General features: G+C 51.6%; 2 protein-coding genes and 1 long non-coding RNA gene across 4 annotated transcripts in view; 1 reads left to right on the top strand and 2 right to left on the bottom strand.

Moving 5' to 3' along the window:
* Positions 1–285: 285 nt before the first annotated feature.
* On the bottom strand, positions 286–6,545 carry WDR73 (WD repeat domain 73). The gene is made up of 8 exons (XM_076340721.1): positions 6,439–6,545; positions 6,051–6,118; positions 5,457–5,545; positions 4,659–4,747; positions 3,644–3,711; positions 2,693–2,857; positions 1,269–1,643; positions 286–691 (listed from the first exon to the last, which is right to left on the bottom strand). Exons 1-8 carry the CDS (start codon positions 6,543–6,545, stop codon positions 453–455), a joined length of 1,200 nt encoding a protein of 399 aa, XP_076196836.1. The 3' UTR covers positions 286–452.
* A 483-nt stretch (positions 6,546–7,028) lies between these two features.
* LOC143155582 (uncharacterized) lies at positions 7,029–12,188 on the top strand. 2 transcript variants are annotated; one of them, XR_012994437.1, is made up of 4 exons: positions 7,029–7,377; positions 7,718–8,173; positions 8,540–8,725; positions 9,067–12,188. It is a non-coding gene; the product is annotated as an uncharacterized LOC143155582 (long non-coding RNA). The 2 variants fall into 2 exon arrangements; XR_012994436.1 differs by having other exon boundaries at positions 7,029–8,173.
* Positions 12,189–12,981: 793 nt separating this feature from the next.
* The window catches only part of LOC143161491 (disintegrin and metalloproteinase domain-containing protein 20-like), a 32,899-nt gene continuing 29,311 nt past the window's right edge, over positions 12,982–16,569 (bottom strand). Inside the window, 3 exon segments of the mRNA XM_076340609.1 lie at positions 12,982–13,023; positions 15,040–15,094; positions 16,155–16,266. Coding sequence (XP_076196724.1) covers positions 12,982–13,023; positions 15,040–15,094; positions 16,155–16,266 — 209 coding nt within the window.

Here is a 16,569-nt window from a genome sequence, read left to right as displayed (position 1 = left end):
ACACGTGATGAAATGTTTCACCCCATGGGGTGTACAGCCTTACACCCCCCCCCCCCCCCGCCGTGCTTCGGGCCTGGAAAGCGACAGGTTACATATGCCACAGAATGGCCCCTTTCCTCAAACTGTACTCATGCTTTTTTGTCCGTTTTCTCCTGAAAAGTATGGTGCAGACACGACAGGGGTCTACGATAAAAAGACGGCAAGATGCTCTCTGCTAGCAGACACGACCAGAACGACAGGCTACCACGCAGTCACAGCTATCATGTGAAGGCTGGTACACAGGGGAACAAGTAACGCAACCAAAATTTTTACTATATTAAAATAGGACTTTTTACAGTTGGTTCTGTTCCCTACAACTGTCTCAAAACAGTACCCGCGTGCAAACAGATACCTCGCGGCCTACGCAAACTAGAGCAGACAGGAAACACACCACATCTCACCGAAAGCGTGATCTACCCACAGTTCCCACAAGACTGAACCCAGTCCCAAACGTGCAGGGAACCGTCGCTTGCCGCTGACAATAAAGTTCTTGGTTTCTGCGGATGCCACGTGTGCACTGTGACCAGGGGAGGGCCTCCGCCGCCGTCCCATCCGCCGAACGCGTGGCCTTTGTGAACAAAGACGGGCTCTGCTTCCCGGCCAGAGCTGTCCCAGCTCTGCGCGTCATACACGTGCACGGTCCCATCAAAACCTTGAATGAAAGGGAATCGGAGAGACCGCAGAAGTAAATTGCTTGTTCTGGCCCCATTGGGCTGACGCTCACCTCCCAGCAGGGCTGCTGAGACAGAAAGGAGGACAAAGGCCCAGACTGAAAACCCGTGACAGCAGAGCATCCAAGCCTCCGAGGAGCTTGTCTCAAGCTAACAGCTGCCAGGGAGAACGTGGGCCAGATCCAAAAAGCCTGCAAATCCACCAGTCTGAATTCGCAATGCTCCGGCCAAGAGGCAGCCTTGCTGCCCAGCCGGTCTTACCAGCGCAGTATCCCTGTGGCCAGGCTGTCACTGGCACTATCAGGGCACTGTTTGCTAAGAGCTCGGGGTCTCTGTTCCCCCGGGAGGGAAGCGGGAGTCCCCCAGAACCCATCCAGGCCCCTTCTGTAGTTGTCGGAGAGAGGCAGCTGCAGAGGACGATTAGCTCGCATCTCTGCTGGCTCCAGGAGGAGCTCTCAACAACCACCCCCTAACTGGGGTGTTCAAAGTGAGGTGGGCTGAACCGGGCCTCGATAGAAATACAGATCAGAAAAGGAGATCTCTGCCCAAAGCACGTACCTGAAACGGCAAGGCAGCCTTCCAGAGCAGGAGCCCAGGAGACGCACAGGAACTCTGCACCTGAGCTGGGAGAGGGAACTCTGCACTTTGCTGAGGCCAAGGACTCTGAGGTTTTTCTTACGTCTGTTAGGGTGAGGTGCCCTCCGCTCGAGAGGCAAGCTACGGGCCGGGAGCTTGAGTCAGAGCCTTGAGGTCCGCGCCCGACTCCCACGCACCACCGCTCGCCACACGGCGCCGAGGGGACGGACACGGCCTCCAAGGGACTCTGCGGCTGCCGAACGTCAGCCAGGCACAGCTGCCCCTTGGCACAGCAGAGGAGCAGCGTGTTGCAATCCAGGAACGCCAGGCCGCTGAGCTCCTCGCTGCTTCTGGAGGCTAGAAAAGAGAGGCAGCTCTCAGATGCCACGAGAAGCGTTTGCACGATTTCTCTGCTGCGATCTCGCCCGAGAAAGCAGATTTCTAGCCTCGTCCCTGGAAGTGGCTTTCAAGCAGTGCTAGTTAGTTCAAGACAGCCAGCAGCAGAGACTGACAGCCTGCTCGGGAATTATCTCCGCGCAGGATCCGTGTGGAGTGGGCACAGTCTGCACCCCTTGGAAGGTGATGTTAACACCCAGGCAGAGGAGACAGGCAGGCCCACGACTAACCGTAGCTCTGTTCGAGCTCCCATGGGGGACCTGACACGGACCAGGGCTCCGAGAGCAGATGCCTCCAGCACTACCCCTCACCAGTGGGAGCCACACGAGTCCCTGTGGCAGGGGGACGCAGCAGGGCCCTGCAGCAACAGGCTTGCCCTTCCCTCCTTTCGCTCAGCACCGCTGCGTTACAGCCGCTGGACACACACATTTTCCTCACCAGGGGATGAGGTGTGTGGGGACTGAGTCTTACTGTGTAGGTGAAGGCAGACGGTCTCCAGGACCCCTCCAGGACCCCCAGCAAACCAGACCCGGATTCACCACCTCACGGTAAGGCAGGGCTGGTTTAACGAGACTGGCATGATCCCTCCTCTCATCCGCACGGACAGATCAGAGAGTAACACAGAGCTCGCTCAGAAGTTGATGCCGATTTCAAGGACCCCAAGCGATGTGACCCTGGGGCCAGCACCTCCCTCGTTTGGGACAACGTACACAGCAGCCCTCTGCTAACCCAATTCTTTGCACTGAAACCATCTACGGAGGTCTCGTAGGGCACAGATCTGGGGCAGAAGCCTGAGAAATCACTGTCACGGGAGTAGTGAGAAGCTGGAGATGGACCAGAGCATTGTAACCTCTTTCCTCAATACAACGTACTTTCTGCAAATATCTTTACACCCTTTGGCACAGGTCTGGAAGTACCCACCCAGTGAAACGTCTGCCACTCGAGCAGTTACCCTTGCTTTACCCAAACCCCAACTTTCCAAAATTGATCATTAGACTCGGTTTGAATACCTGCCACGTAGACATTTTTCCTTGATTCAACCTCTGTAATTTGGACGCTGTCGAGTCTTGAGCCGTGAAGGACCCACGGGGCTCTGGCCGAAATGGTTGCAATTTTAGCCCAAGGTTGCCCAGTGCCGTTTTCTGTAGGTATGGCACTTACAGATTTAATAACATCTATTTGAAAGAGACGTAAGCAGTTGTAAAACACATCGGGAGTCAAGTAATCCACAAGGTTAAGCTGTTTCACAAAGACGCCTCGCAAAGCTAAAAGTGACCTACTAAACCAGTAAGAAATCCAGTTATGACTAACCCCCTCTCCAGAATAAAACCACTCTTTCCAACGCATCCAGCAAGGATTGACAGCAAGCCATTTAAAATCTAGCAAAATGCATGGAAAGTTGTGGATCGAGATGTTTATTTTCAATGAAGAGGAATAAGAAAACCTCTAATAACATTTTGCACTTCCTTTTTGGTGGTTTCAAAGTATTTCACAAGAGTAGACAAAGCAATGGCAACGCTTTTCTAGAAGCAGGCAGACACAGGCTTGGAGAACTGAGGTGGTTCACGGTATATCCTGAAAGGTGATGTATGGACCTCTTTATTTCTAACCCTCGGAGTTATTAAGGGAACGTTGCGCCAGCTATGATTAGGGTTTTTGTTTCTATCACTAAGAGCTCACAGATAAGTGGAAAGCCACCGTGACAGGCCTAAACCTACTAATTCCCTTACGAGGTTCGTGCCGTCAAGTCCACAACTTTCCAAGCCGCCAAAATTAGTGTAGACGCTTGTCTCGTGCCCTTTTCCAGCCCCTGCCACACAAGGGCAGTCACTCAGGACCCCACTGAATGGGGCTGGCGCTCCTCTCCTCATTTTACGCCCAGGAAGAAGGGGAAGTTAAGAGATGCTTGACGCAAGGGCTACATTGAGAAACTACTCAAGCTCAGAAACACGTTCCCTTACCAGAGTCCTCTGCTGACACCTGCCAGACCTGGAGGGAGCTGTCTGGCGGTCCACTCGTCACCAGCAAGCTTGAGGAAACAAAAATAACCCCACAAAACTCTTCAGGAGCAGAGAACAGCCTTTTTTTCCCCGGCCTGGGACAAACGGGTTGTGATGAGCACGGCTGTGCTCCTGCGCTCAGGAGCTCCTGCCTCTGCTTGGAGCAGAGAAGGGGCCATAAGGACCGTGATCCCAGAACTCCTCATGCCAGGGTGCTCTACACAGCCCAAGAAAACACAGTCCCAGGCAACGGCATTTAATTAGCACATTTTCCAAAAGCGCTAGACTAAGAACGGTGCAAAGAACCCCAAAGTAGCAACGGGGGCTTGCGTAGGAAGAGAGCGCTGAACGCGTGAAACGAGTCAGCCAGAGGGAAGCGTGTTTGTTTGGTCTACAATCAACGGCGGGGAAAAACCTTCCGAACCCGCACGCACAGGGACTTACAGAGCGGTGGCAGCAGCCACTAGTATCCTGCTCTGCCTGCTGAGCACCTCCACGCAGCGCCAAATGCGGAAGGAAGGGATGGAAAAGGCAGAGCAAGGAACCTATACAGGCCCCCGTTGCTCAGAAGTGAGGTAGGGAGGGGTTCCCCGGTGAGCCGGCATCCACGTCAGCAGCCCCTGCGGCTCACTTCTGGAAGAAGCTGAGGATCCAAGTTATCCAGCAGCAGCTTCAGTTTCCCTGCCAGCTGCCCCACAAGACACACCACTGCAGCTTTCAGTACTGCAGCAGCGGGGTGCACCCCGTTTTGCTGAGCACCCTGATAAGACGGCTCCTCTCCAAACACCAAGACAGGGTTCTGGGAGGACCGCTACGTGTCACTGGCCAGCAAACCTCCACGCAGACTCACGCTGCTCTCAGAGCTGGCAGGATCGACCAGCTGGGTTGGGAAGCAGGCAAGGAAAAGGAGCTCTGTCCCAGTGGACAAGCCCCCTCTCCATCTCCAGTACGCCCTGGAAGGACCCTGTGGCCATACCTGGTGTCCGGCACACATTTCAGGCTGTACACTGGGCGGTTTGAAAATCCACCACATTCCACCTTGAAATCTCTCTCTGGACACAGGCCCTAGAAATCAGAGGCAAAGTCATTTCTTCACACTTAATGGTGCAGAACTTGGTGCGGTCAGTGACCACGAAAAAAGACAAGAGAGACGAGACACACCCTCACTTGGTAAAGCTCCTGCCTGCCCAGTAATGCCTATTTCAACAGAAGCTAAAAGATTGAAGCATCCCAAAATAGCGGGAGGAAAAAAAATATATGGAGAAAGCTTCTGCCGAGAGCTCTGACCAGGTTCGTTACCATCCGTGCACGTCCGGCTCAGGAGCTTTCTGCTTACCCAGCGACCAAACACCACCTTCTACTTTAGCGTAGAAGTCACCCACCCAAGGGCCGACCTCGCTGTTCAGCAGTGCGGTGCCCCAGGCTCGGGCATCTCAGCCAGTCCCTTCTTCGTTTGGTCCTATTTCGCCATGAAACGCTTTCATTCGCACATCTGGAGATGGAGTTTTCATGGCACAAGCTGCCCGGAGAGCAGCAGGATTACACGACCGGACCGCCAACCTGTGCTACCTCAACTGGGCGGTAACCGGGCGAATTACATGCTTTACCTTTTGACCAAAGCTGCTCAAAACCTGGCCAAGTCCTTGTCAGAGCAACTGAGACCAGGTAACAGCAGCTCGTGAAGCCCAGCAGAGCACAGCCCTAGGCTGGTCTCTGAAGACACCAGGCCAAGGAGGACAGAGCGACCTGGTGCCACCCTGGCTGCAACACCCACCTGGGTCTCCTTCGCCTGCAGCGTCGGCGGTGGGAGCAGCTGCAGGATCTCGTTCCCACCAGACGGTCCGTACCCGGCTACACAGACCCCTTGGAGGTGGGGATGAAGAACCGGGGACACGGTGAGGGATGCTCCCCCCCCCTGCCTGGCCCACCCTCCCTGAGCCAGACCCCCGAGTCACAGTGTGGTCCATCCCTGAGCCCCGGACCCAGAGCCCCAGCCCAGGCTGAACCCTGGTGCCACTTGGCCCCCGCTCCTGGGGTCCTGGCCCCGCACCTTGACCTCTCCTCTGGGGCCCTGGCCTGGCCCGACCCCGTGGCCCCCCTTCTCCCCCCCTCCACAGCCCCGTGGCCCCCCTCCCTGCCCCCGGGGCACCAGCCCAGCCCCTTGGCCCCCTTCTTTCCCCCGGGGCCCCGGCCCAGCCACCCTACCCCCTACCCCCCGCCCCCGGAGGCCCGGCCCAGCCCCTCTCCTCCCCCCAGGCCTACCCGTCCTGTCCCTCGGAGCACCGGTACCGCGCGGCCCTGCCTGGCCTGGCCTCCCCCCTCCAGCCCGGTACCCCCCGGTACTACCCCCCGGTACTAGCCCACTCACGGTTCCCCCGGGCCCATTCGATAACGCGGGTGGGCGCCTGGAGCTCGAAGGTGTGCAGGTCCTCGTACCTGCGGGAAGAAGGAGGGAGGGGAGATTGGCGGGGCCGGGGGACCGGGACCGGGACACCGGGACCAGGACCGGGACCGGCGGAACGGGACCGGGACCGGGGGACTGGGGGAACGGGACCAGGGCCCCGGGACCGGGGAACCGGGGGAACGGGACCAGGACCGCGGCCGCGGGACCGGGGCTGGGGCCGGTGGACCGGGGCCGGGGGACCGGGACCGGGACCAGGACCGGGGCCAGGGGACCGGGGCCGGGGGAACGGGACCAGGACCGCGGCCGTGGGACCGGGACCGGGGCCGGGGGAACGGGGCCGGGGCTCCCTCACAGGCGCAGGGACTGCAGCAGCCACTCGTCCGCCGCCGCCACCGCCGCCGCCGCCGCCGCCTCCTCCTCCTCCTCCTCCTCCTCCTTCCCGGCGCCCACCGCCTCCATGGCAACGCCCGCCCGCGCCGGCGCGCCTCTGACGCCACGCGGCGGCGCGCGGCAGTGACGACAGCCGGGCGAGGCGGGGGGGCGGCGGCGGCGGCGGCGGCTGCTGCTCAAAACCGGCCGCGGCCGGTCGAAGCCGGTCGGCGCCGGCGGCTCCGAGGGAAGCGCGGGCGGCGCTCGCCTCCCTGAGGGGGAAAGGCCGCGGAGGGCGGGGTGCGGCGGGGAGAGCCGCCTCGGTCCCGGGGTGCTGGGGGTGACCGTGGCCTGCAGGCAGCGCGTCGCTGTGTGTGTGTGGGGGCCGGTGGAAGGGCGGGGAGGCGCGGGCGGGTCCCGGTGCGTCGTCGTCGTCTTTAATCGCACGTCTTATTTTGACAATGGAACGCGGGCAGCGGCGCAGGCTTCCGCGCAGATCCGTCGGGCGCGGCGCGGCGCCGGCCTGCGCGGCTCGGCAGACGCACGGCAGCACCCGCGCGCGGCTGCGGCGGCGATAAATTCGGAAGCCTCCCGAATCTTCGTAAAAGCCGGCCTAACCTCCGCCCTTCATGGCGGTGCCTCCGTGTAACGTGGTGGTCACGTGCTGGTTCCCAGCTACCCCTTAACATAGGCTTTGCTTTCTCATTTTTGACAATCAAACGCGTGTCGTTCTTAGGTACTTCACAGTTTTCCTGACAAGCGCTGTGTTACTGCGTCGGCTCCGGTCCCCTCCGCCAAGAGGATGCTGCTCAAACTGAGGTTGCAGGGCTGGGCCTCGCCGTGAGCCCGCGTTTGAAGAAGACGATCGCTCTTTCAGCGCTACGTTCCCCTCCCGTTTCTCTCCAGCGTAGGCTCGGACCAGGTGCTGAAGGATCGGCGCAGCTAACTTGCTCCCAGCTGCGGTTCGCTGCCTGTAACAGTGACGCTTCAGGATGAGTGGTGATAATTGGGAGTTTGTTACAGATTATTGTGCTTTTTCTGCCTTCTGGCAGGGTTTTAGCTGGCATGCACAGTGTTGTGAGGCAAGCTGGGTCTATTTTCTGTAACACTGCAAGGTGGCAGCCTACAGCTTCTGAGGTGGCTCTGGAGTAATCAGAAAAACAGCTTGTTTTTACAGAAATACATCAGAATCTTTTAGTCTGTGCAGTGTCTCCTGTGTTCTCTGACGTTCTGTACTGTTTATTTTTTCCCTCACTTCTCAGCATGTCCACGTCAGTCCCGCAGAAGCTGTCAGAGAGGAATGGAGATGCTTCGGGCGGTTTTGTAGGGCCGTTTCCTGGGCACCTGAAGTACTTGGAGAGGTGGTAGGACATTCTGGGTGACGTGACGGGTTCAGACTTGGGCTGTGCTGCCTGAACTCCGTGCTCGGGGCTCATTCAGGGCTGTCAGTACAGAAGTGAGCGAGAAGGAAGCAAGGGCAAAAGCAGGTACAGAGGCAGAAGTGCTGTGAAAACAAGGATGGAAAGCCAGACCCCTTCCTTCAGCCAAGAGGCTGCGCGCTGCTCTGGAAGCAGTAACCGGAGCTGGTCGATGCGAGAAGCACTTCTCCTCTCCGGTGGTTGCTTTCCTGACATCCTCCACTTTGTCACTTCAAGATACGTTGGTATTGGAACTGTTCAGAGAAAGGATGGCAAGAATTCTCACGTGCAGAGGAAGAGGTATTTCATTCACGTTATTTTTTGTGAAATAGCTCAACGGTCTGAAATTCACTAAGCCTTGTCTTAGCAATTCTTTCTACATACTATGATTCAAAAAGAAAGTGTTGAGTAAACATCGTGTGAAGAATCTGAAACAAACTGACTGCAGGCTTTTTTTTTTTTTAATGCAAACAGTGTGATTGTTTTAATACCTTTGATTGTTAGAAGCCTGTGACGGATGTTGGAGTGAGCCAGGGAGTAAAGCCGCGACAGTACCAGCTGCACGTGAGAATGCAGAGATGTGGCACTCCGTGAGCTCAGCGCTATGTCCGCCTTTTGTCACCTTCTCCCGTTAACTCTTTTCTCATCTGTGTGCATTAATTGCAGGACGTGAGCTAAGCCTGAGGCAGGCAAGCGGCCAAGTCGGCGCAAGGTGCTCCCCCAGCAAGGCGTGAGAACAGAGAGAAGGAGAAATACCAGAGGACGGGCTGGGAGCCGGATGTTCGGATGTGAGCTATGGTGCGGCCTCGCTCTCATACTGCCCTGCATCACTTACAGCCCACAAAGGAACAGGTTGTGTCTCATTTAAAAGACGTGTAGATGCGGTACTTAGGGACGTGGTTTAGTGGGCATGGCGGTGTTGGGTTGACGGTTGGACTCGATGATCTTAGAGGTCTTTTCCAACCTCAGTGATTCTGTGATTCCCCTGAACTCCAGTGACTGGTTTAGGGGGTGGCGATAACTGTTTGGAAATTATCTCCCGGTGGCCGCTGTCTGAGGAGGAGGAGCATGAGGCAGAACAGTGCGGGGAGTGGCTGGATGCCGTGGATCCCACGTGGGGAGGGAAGAGAGCCCGAAAAGGGTTTTCTCTGCACATTCTTGCCTTTTATTTTATCTTCTCTTTATCTTTCCAGTGTGCTGAGGGAGCAAAGTGGGTAAGTGGAGGAACAGATAAAAAGGCCTCCAGTACTACAGATAACGTGGGGTGTTCTTGAAGTACCAAAGCCTGGACGAAGATAACAACTGAAACGACCATTTAAGTTGAAACAAAATAAACATTTTAAGGCTTTTTCAGAATCTCTCCAGAAAAGAAGTATTTCAGTTTCAAATTGTTGACGAGGAAAGAGTAAAAAATAGGAACGTTTGTTACAGAGTTAGAATAATAGGAAGGGGCTAAGCTGTTTCGTTATGCCTCACCATGTGACTTTGCCACATATATTTTAAGAAAATACAAGACACTGCTGTTTTTTTCAGCAGGGTCTGTGCATGCAGAGCGCCTGGCGGAGTGAAGGAGACCCAGCGTACTACAGCCTTAGTTGCTTCTCTCTGCCCACTGACTTTGCACTGTATCTGTTTTTGGGCAGGCATGTACGTTGGGAAAGGAAACTGTGAAGGAGCTAGCAATGGAAACCGTCACTTTGAGAACTGATACACGCTGTAAATAGGGTGAAATGGTACTTGCCTACTGGATGTCCGAGCAGTCTTCAGTCTGAATGTTACATGGTAGTTACAAGGATAAAAATAATACTTCCCCTTGCTGTATCTATAGCTGAGCCCCCCTCAGAAGCTTGGAAAGAGGCTCAGGATGTTATTTGGACTTACTCCGCTGTAGCTTTTCTGCACAAACTGAAATCTGACCCCATATGGGGTGGATGTATGCGTATGTGCAGCCCCACGCAGTCCGGTGTTACTGCTGTACCCCAGAAGTCACTCGGATAGCCATGGCGGCACTCCTCAGAAAACTCGGTTGTCACGAGGTGAGTTACCCTTTTCGTGAGTTACCCACAGAAGCGTGGTCCTCTTGTGTCCCAGCTTTGGTGGCGTTGAAGCAATGACTCTGTGGGTGGCAGTGCCACCTGAAGACTTCGAGTCTGCAGTGCAAATCTGCGTATCGCCTCTTCCTCAGAAGTGGAATAGCAAGGGACTAGATCGTCAGCTGTTACAGCTAGGAGGGAGCGCTGCCAAAGCAAACCGAGCAGCTCTTGAGGTCTACCTGTTTCTGGGAAAACTCTTCCAGAGTTTGAGAGCCTGAGTCTGAAAAGTCCTCACAACAGTTTAATAAGAAGAGTTCTTTGAGGATCTTTACTCTCATGTACAGGTCATATCTTGGGCAGATCCTCAGTTTTTATCCCACTTCAAGTGCACACGATGAAGTTTGGCAAACCATAACACACGTGCAGGATGCCAGCCGACCTCGACGGCCAAGGTGGACCAGCTCCGCCGCTGGGACCACGAACCTGGCTGATGAGCTCTGTAAGACAGCCTGTTCTTGAACCTGTCCTGAAGTGCCAAGCCCTTGTTTTTGTGCAATCTGGCAGTGCTCTTTTCAGCTCTGTTCTCTGAACTCGGGAGAGAAATAACCTCCTTTGTGATCCTTAACTGTCACGTAGGGAGGATCTGTAAGATCTGGCAGAGCCCTTTGGCTACTCTCACAGTTTTTCTTTAGTTAATCACTTATTGAGGTATGGGCATATTGCAGTCTTCAGGGAATGGTGATTATCACTGCTGAAAGCTTAGAGCTGGTGAAAGACTAGAGGAAAGACTCTATTTGTCAAAGAAATTTTACTAGGTGGATTTTCAGAGACTTCTTGTATGAAGAGTGAGCTTATCCATGAAGATGTACTGCTCAGCCCTGAAGGTCTAAGAATGAAATTAGTGAAGGCTGAGTTTATCATTCCTCGTTCATGGCTGAAGGCACTTACCTGTTCATGTAGCCCCCATGTGGAAACAATCCATTTGCTCTATATAAAGAGGACATTTGTATTTCTCCAAGACGCAGAAGTGAGACTTTTTTTATTCTATGATAATTTGTCACCACAGAATCCCTGCGAGCATGTGGAGAGGAAGAATGGGAAGTGAGAAGGTTCTGAGGCAGCCTGGTGTGCCTCACAGAGATGGTCTCTAAGACAAAATGATCTGAGGAGCTTTTACAAAGGCTTCTAGGACGAGATGTGCGTGACTCCTCTGAATGTAGATGAAGGTACCTCATATTTGCTTTTTTGAAGACACCGTTGTTTTACCGGCTCCAATGCCTTATAGTAAGAGAAGACTGATTTTTTTTTTGGATACAATTTATGAAACACTTAAAGAATTTTTCTCTGTGCAGGTATCTTAAGAACATCCATTATTTGGCGAAGAAGTTCCCGAGTGCGTTATTGTCTTGGGCACAGTAGAGGTGGTGGTCAGTACTCCTTCTCTGAGGGGTATGATGAGATATGTGCTGAAACGAGCTGTTCCTCAGGCTGCAGATACTCAGCATTCTTTCATGTTCCTGTGGGCTGCACACCAAGAATGATCCCCCCTTGTACGTTTATAGTAAACTTCAAAGCGATGTAGATGAGTTCTTGGAAAGTTTGGTAGACCTGCTTTTCTTGCAGGCTGGTTGCCCTGAAGAGCCTGCCTTTTGGACCAAGTTAAAGAGTATTTCACTCTGGCCAAGACAGTGCCAGTCACTGTGACATGTTGATGAAAATCAGGGAGAAGGTGGTGGACAGTGGTGTTTTCAGGACCTCCCTGCAAGCAAAATGTCATTTTGGGACTATTGCATTTCCCTTGTAGTCATTGCTTATCTTCAGGTAGAGGTGGGAAGGCCACTTCTTCAAGACTGTGTCTGGGAGTTAGCTGTTTTGAGCCACAAGGATCTCGGGTGCTCTTTGGGGGAAGATCAGCTGATAGAACAGGAATGGCTACCAAGAATTGGTGTCGGATCGTTTGTGGCAAACACACTGATGCAGTATTTTTTCCCGTTCCTTGTTCTTTCAGTTTTTGAATGCAGCAGACCTTGTGGACGTTTCTATGGCCACAGAGCCCATCCAGCCCCATCCTCTGCTGTAACTCTGAAACCCAGGCCCATACAAGGCAACGGCGTGGCTCAGTGTGTTCAGGGATGAGTATTAATGGCCTCAAGTTGTGCCAGGGGAGGTTTAGATTGGACGTGAGGAAAAATTTCTTTACTGAAAGAGTGGTTAAACGTTGGAACAGGCTGCCCAGGGAAGGGGTTGAGTCCCCATCCCTGGAGGTATTTAAAAGACGTGTAGATGAGGCACTTAGGGACATGGTTTAGTGGGCATGGCGGTGTTGGGTCGACGGTTGGACTCGATGATCTTAGAGGTCTTTTCCAACCTTAATGATTCTATGATTTCAAGCAGAAATGCAATTATTTTTTTTCTTCTTTTTCTGAGAAATCCAAGAAATGGTGTGGCTGCTCTTTGGTCTGCCAAGCAGACAGTAGGGAACCGGGAGGTTGACTTTCCATCAGCCAGTCTAAAAGAGGAGGCTGAAGAGTCCTGAGGACTCATCCTGGCAATCCATGCGTCCTTTCAGGTACACACCGGCACGTAGTGGTGAGCTTGTCCTGGCCACAGGCAAGGTCTGCGTTCTTAGGGTTGTGTGTTTGCAGTCAGTCGCCCTGGACTCGCAAATCACAACACAGCCTAAAAAATTCAAAACGTCGAGATAACAGCCTGCCACGTGCCTGCCTACAGAGGTTGCAAGACCCATAAAGTGATGACCCGGACTGGTGCCACAGCAGAGGTAAAATGCTTAGGAAGCAGAGAGGGAAACCCTTGGAGGAGCGTGGAGTCCGGTGTCCTCCTAGAAAACAAGATATTTGCTGTAAACAGAAATAGGAAGAAAACCTCTTTATTTCAGTGAAGGTAACATTGCTGTTTAAAGCTGAACAAAACCAAAACTAATGTGACAGATTTGGGAAGCATGGCTTCCTGCAGTTCCTGCAGAACCAGCGATGTGTGAGGCTGCTCTCGGAGCCGTGCCTAGGCTGTTTTCAACCCTCTGGGGACTTGTGTCCTGCAAAGGGGCACTGCTCTGGCTTAATCCTTAGAAGGACTTTCCTCTTCCTCTGCCAGGTTCTCCTGAAAAATAAAATGTTAAGGTTAGTACAGCATATTCTACTTAATATTTTGTTAGCCTGCTGGTGGCACAGAGTCCAGTGTTTACAATTTTAAGGAATATATACTGGAACAGTGACACTGTTTAGAAGGATGCACTTCCAGAGGGTGATGACTCTTTTTTTTGGTGAAATTCACAGTCACAGGATCCCGAGGAGGCAGTAGGATAAGTAGGTTCAGAGGGATTAGACGCATTTGTGGAGGGTGAGTCCAACGGGACCTTTAAATACAGTGGTCTAGATGCAAGCTCTGGCCGTCAGCAGAACTTCGGGAGACAAGGGTCAGCTCGCTGTGTCCTGGTGATGATGCTTTCCCCAGTCTGCTACTGCGTGCTGTGTCCTGGAGGTGCTGCTTTGGACGGGCCTTGATCTGGGCCAGTTCATAGTCTGTTTATAACTCCTTTAGTTGTCACGGTATATTACGTTTCTAGGCATATTACCTGCAAATGCAACCAAGGCACCGCCTCTCTTTGCTGCTGTTCCCTGGGCTGGAGTTTCCAACCTCTGCCCTGGTGTCTCAGTGCTTCCCTGGTGTTCCTAATTAATGTGTGTTTTCTGTCTTCAATGGCTTTTCTCATTTATAATGTTTGCAGTGAAATTCTTAAATTGCATTGCCTCAATGGAATTGATTTACATGCATTTCATCAAATCTGTCATTTCTAGAGTCCTGTGGCATTTAGAGATCACACATGATGTATTAGATGACATCTAATACAAAGATGTCAGACTTAGCATACCTCTCCTAGTCTACCTCTTCTGCTCTCCTCTTACTTATTTTGTTAATACTCGGTTAAAATTTTGATTAGTCACATGGATAGATAACAAGATTAATCTTCTTTGTTCAGCGCTTGATTTTGTCAGCATCTTGTGACAATGACTGCCATACTTTAACTATTGACAGAAAAAAGTAACTTTCCCCATCTGTCTCTTTAGGTTCACTTGTTGAACTATCACTGTGGATGCGGTGGACCTCCTCAGTGCCATATAAAAAGAAACACAGCATTTTTTTCACTTCTTCCTAGCCAAAATGTCTTGTGTTGCAGTTCAGTCTCATCATTTTTTTGTTCTGCCCACAATAAACCTAAAAAGCAAGGTTTCAGTTGTGGTTGCCTTGAATGTATTTGGGGTTATTATCCAATATCCCCTCAGTCACCTCTTCAAATTCTAGAACCTGCATCTTCCAGTTTTTCCCTGAAGACCATGAGTTTCTGGCCCCAGGGCTCTTCTCTGGGCCTCCTGGATGGGTGATCCCCGCACACATGGTGCGAGGTGAGACCTTAGCTGCTCTTCTTTCTTACTGTATTTTCTGTTTTCTGGTTCCTTATCTGTTTTCTTCTACTTTTCTAACTAGAAGAGGCAAGATTTTTTTTTTTCCCCCCCAGGGAGCTTTTCCTTGGAAAAGTTGATCTGGTAAAACTGCATCAGCTTTGACGTAGTTTAGATCAGCCACATTCCTGGAGGACAGAGCAGCCTTGCTGAATAGCGACAGGCACCGCAGGAAAGCCCCATGGCCAGGACCAGAGCAGAGGCTTGAACTTGACCCTCCTGCCTGGCAGCTCCCTGCCTGGACACCATGATGTCTGCCGCCTCATTTTGGGAGAAATGTCATATTTGTCCCAGTGTAGACAAAATTCTTATTTTCTGACGAGGGCTAGTATTTTGTTTGTGCTTTCTTCAGCTGTGTTGTCACGCTAATGCCAGCTCTTGAAGCAGTCAGTCTGAATACACTTCTATTTATAGGAATTTGGTATTTTTACCCTGAACTGTCTTTTGCCATAAACCAAAACAATTTTCTGCAGGTATGCTGCACATGCTCTTTGGGTGTATCCTCGCTGGCAGCTTTCGACTTGCACTGAAAGAACTGGGGGAGCAAGAATTACTGAGAAAGGAAAAAGATGTTTGGAAAGTACTGAGAAGTTACAGTTTCCCAAACCCCTTTGCGAGTGTCGTTTTTAAATTGGGAATGGGAGAAAACACTTACTTCTTTTGGAGGAGAAGTGGTATTATGGGGTTTTTCCTGTCTTCTAAGTCGCCACCTGTGACATAGAGGGGTCAGTGAACTTTGGACAGTGATTTCATGCAGAATAATTTGCTGTAGTTCATGGACAAGTACCTTACGAGAAATGCTGGGTGTTTTTTTGAAATTGTGTTCTCTGACATGGATATGTAAAATGACAGGAAAATAGAACTGTGAAGTAAGTTAAATCCTGTCTCTTACCTGAGATCCAGAGATACCACAGATCACCGCGGTAAGGGGAAAGCATTTATTATATCTGCTCTGCAGGCTATAACAGAGGGTAGAGACACCTAAATTGGTAGTTCATGAGGTAGCTGGGTACTAGACAGTCTTGCTGCAAAGAGCAGAACAAACCTCCGTGTGGTTTTTTCTACTTCTTGGCAGGATAAACTAGCCCAGCAAATCTGAAGCACGTGGGTGCGCAGAGATCATCGAGGGGAATGTCATCGTTCCTTTTCTGGTTTGGGATTTTTGAACATTCTCCCTGTCTGTCTGCAGTCGCATTCCCATATTCTTTCAGTTAAGCTTATAAACCCATTTGACCTGGGAAAAATGTGCAAAACAGTAAGAGGATAAGGGAGCATTTATCCTCCGCACACTATTTAAAAATCTTTCTTTTTTTCAACTTTTGTTTGCATTTTTCAGCGAGTGAAAAAAGTGAAAATGAAAGGAAAAGATAGAAAAAAAAAAAAAAGGGATTAAACATTCCAAAAAAGAAAAAAGGAAGAGCCATTTAGAAAAAGCTGAACTTTATCAAAAATTATCCTGAAGTTAGACAACAATCTTCCTTTCAAAACTTCTGGGGGAAAGTGCCAGAAAGGATTAAAAACTATTAAGCTCTAGCTGCCATTTCTGGTTAAGAGGCAATTGTGACAAAGACCTGCTCACAGATCAGAGCACGTTTGGTTGCATTACCCTGCAGGTTGTCTTCAAAGCAAGAGGAGCTTGGTGGCCAGCATTGCACTGTGAACTCATAGTAATGCCCTTCGTGGAAAGGGATGCCGAGAACCTTGCTTAGAAATTGTTAAATGTGCCTCAGTTTTGAGAGGTGATGTAAAGATTGGGGGAGCTTTACCTACCTTCGGATCTGCTGAGTAATGGCAACCCTCTTGTACAGCAAAAAGGCCAGAATCAAGACGAATAAAAGAAGCATTCCCGCAGCTTTTCCCATATTCCTTGCAGCTCTCAACCCTTGGAATGGAAGAGAGAAAGAGAGAACATTACGCTCTGTGCACTTCAGACGTTTCTGGCACAACAAAACGCTAGTAGAAACATCAGTACATGTACGATAGTACATGTTCAGATATTCATGAGCACGCACACTCAACCCCAAATGAGCAGATGCTCACTTGCATGCTCCCTCCCTTCTGCTCTTGGGCTGGGTCTCCAAGACACCTCCACCACTGCTACTTGGGAGCTACCAGCGTTCTTACCTTTCTGAGAAACAATAAAAAGCCTTGAGGTGTACAGTGTAGAGGCTAAAGCAATGCTATA

The sequence above is a fragment of the Aptenodytes patagonicus genome, chromosome 1, assembly GCF_965638725.1.
Source record: "Aptenodytes patagonicus chromosome 1, bAptPat1.pri.cur, whole genome shotgun sequence".
Classification (NCBI taxonomy): domain Eukaryota; kingdom Metazoa; phylum Chordata; class Aves; order Sphenisciformes; family Spheniscidae; genus Aptenodytes; species Aptenodytes patagonicus.
The sequence above is the reverse complement of the archived record's forward strand: the minus strand, read 5'-3'. Positions and strand labels throughout refer to the sequence as shown.

Coding starts and splice junctions, on each gene's coding strand:
- WDR73 (XM_076340721.1), bottom strand. CDS start 6,545: ATGGAGGCGGTGGGCGCCGGGAAGGAGGAGGAGGAGGAGGAGGAGGAG. Junction 1,644..2,692: donor GAAAAATGTCTACGTGGCAG/GTATTCAAACCG, acceptor TCTCTTTTCTAG/CCTCCAGAAGCAGCGAGGAG. Junction 692..1,268: donor AGGCTGCCTTGCCGTTTCAG/GTACGTGCTTTG, acceptor CTTTCATTCAAG/GTTTTGATGGGACCGTGCAC.